Source organism: Myotis davidii, unplaced genomic scaffold, assembly GCF_000327345.1.
Source record: "Myotis davidii unplaced genomic scaffold, ASM32734v1 C64038801, whole genome shotgun sequence".
Classification (NCBI taxonomy): Eukaryota; Metazoa; Chordata; class Mammalia; order Chiroptera; family Vespertilionidae; genus Myotis; species Myotis davidii.
Genome location: NW_006379587.1, coordinates 1 through 1482, shown reverse-complemented (window position 1 = coordinate 1482; position 1482 = coordinate 1). Strand labels below are relative to the sequence as shown.

Sequence of the window (1482 nt, the reverse complement as noted above, 5' to 3'; positions counted from 1 at the left end):
AAAATCTGATCTTTCTAGGTCAACTATCCAGACATTATTTACTGTTATCAATTATAGCCTCCCACCATATAGGGACCTCTTTTGGTCTGTGGTTAGATTCAATGGACTGTGTTTGCCAGAGAAGGGCCACCTGCATCATGTACAGATACCCTGTATTGACAGATTCATTCAGTAACTGCTCCTTTGTACACACACAACATGTACTTAATAATAATATACAACGCTGCCTCTTCAAAGAAAGAGGGCCGCTGGCATATTCAAACAGTAGCCTGACATCCATTCGATGTGGAAACTCTGTGGTGGAAGACAAAGAGCAGTGTGACTGTGGGACCTTCAAGCAGTGTTACAGCAACACATGCTGTGAAAGTGACTGCAGCTTCACACCTGGGAGCATCTGTAACAGAGAAACGTGCTGTGCAAACTGCACCCACTCGCCTGCAGGGACACTCTGCAGACCGATCCAGAACATCTGTGACCTTCCGGAGTACTGCCTGGGGAAGGACACGAGGTGCCCCAGTGACTTTTATCTGCAAGATGGAACCCCGTGCACTGAGGACGGCTACTGCTATCAGGGCAATTGTACCGACCGCAGTATGCACTGCAAGGAGATCTTTGGGGAGGGGGCGCTGAGCGCGCCAGACGTCTGCTACAGCATAAATAAAAAGGGCCACCGATTTGGACACTGTAAAGTTACTGATGAATACCGGCCAAAAGGTTGTGCGGACGCTGACGTTATGTGTGGACGCCTACAGTGTGTCAACGTCACTCATCTGCCTCGGTTGCAGGAACATGTGGGCTTCCATCACTCAATCATAGGGGGGTCCTTGTGTTTTGGCGTGGGTGCACACCGTGCGACAGATACAACTGATGTTGGTGCTGTGAGACCTGGTACTCCCTGCGGCGGTGGAAACTTTTGTCTTCAGGGCTTCTGCAATGCTACTCTGGCGGCCATCGACTACAACTGTCCCCCTTCGAAATGCAACTACAGGGGCGTGTGCAACAATAACAGGAACTGCCATTGCCATGTAGGCTGGGACCCTCCCCTGTGCATTAACCATGGTGCAGGAGGGAGTGTGGACAGCGGACCCCCTCCAAGAAGAAGGCGGTCAGTGAGGGCAGGAGGTATGTCACTGGTGTATTTGAGAGTCGTTTTTGGTCGCATGCTTGCCCTCATAGCTGCCCTCCTCTTTGGCGTAGCCACGAATGTGAGAACTATCCAGACCACTACAGTCACTGAAGTGAAAGTTCGTGGAAAGTAAACAGCAAGTCAGCCTTCCGACCCCTGGACAACTCAGGCAACATGAAGAAACACCTGAAAAAAGTCACCATAACCAGCTGGCAGAGCTCAAGGCCACACTTCTTAGAAGCTGCAGGAGTCCTGCCCCACATCCAGCATGAGCGCAGTACGGGCATTTTGATACCAACTCTCTCTGACACTTCGCTGGCCAGCGTCTGCAATAAAACCTGAGCACTGCATGTTGG

The 1482-nt window shown here is 51.0% G+C and overlaps 1 protein-coding gene across 1 annotated transcript; it reads left to right on the top strand.

Annotated features, from left to right (window-relative positions):
* Positions 1 to 5: 5 nt before the first annotated feature.
* On the top strand, positions 6 to 1259 carry LOC102756933 (disintegrin and metalloproteinase domain-containing protein 29-like; the record flags this gene model as incomplete). Its single annotated transcript, XM_006777767.1, has 1 exon — positions 6 to 1259. A coding segment is annotated over one exon (1254 nt), but the record flags the coding sequence as incomplete, so codon positions are not given.
* Between the last annotated feature and the right edge of the window lie 223 nt (positions 1260 to 1482).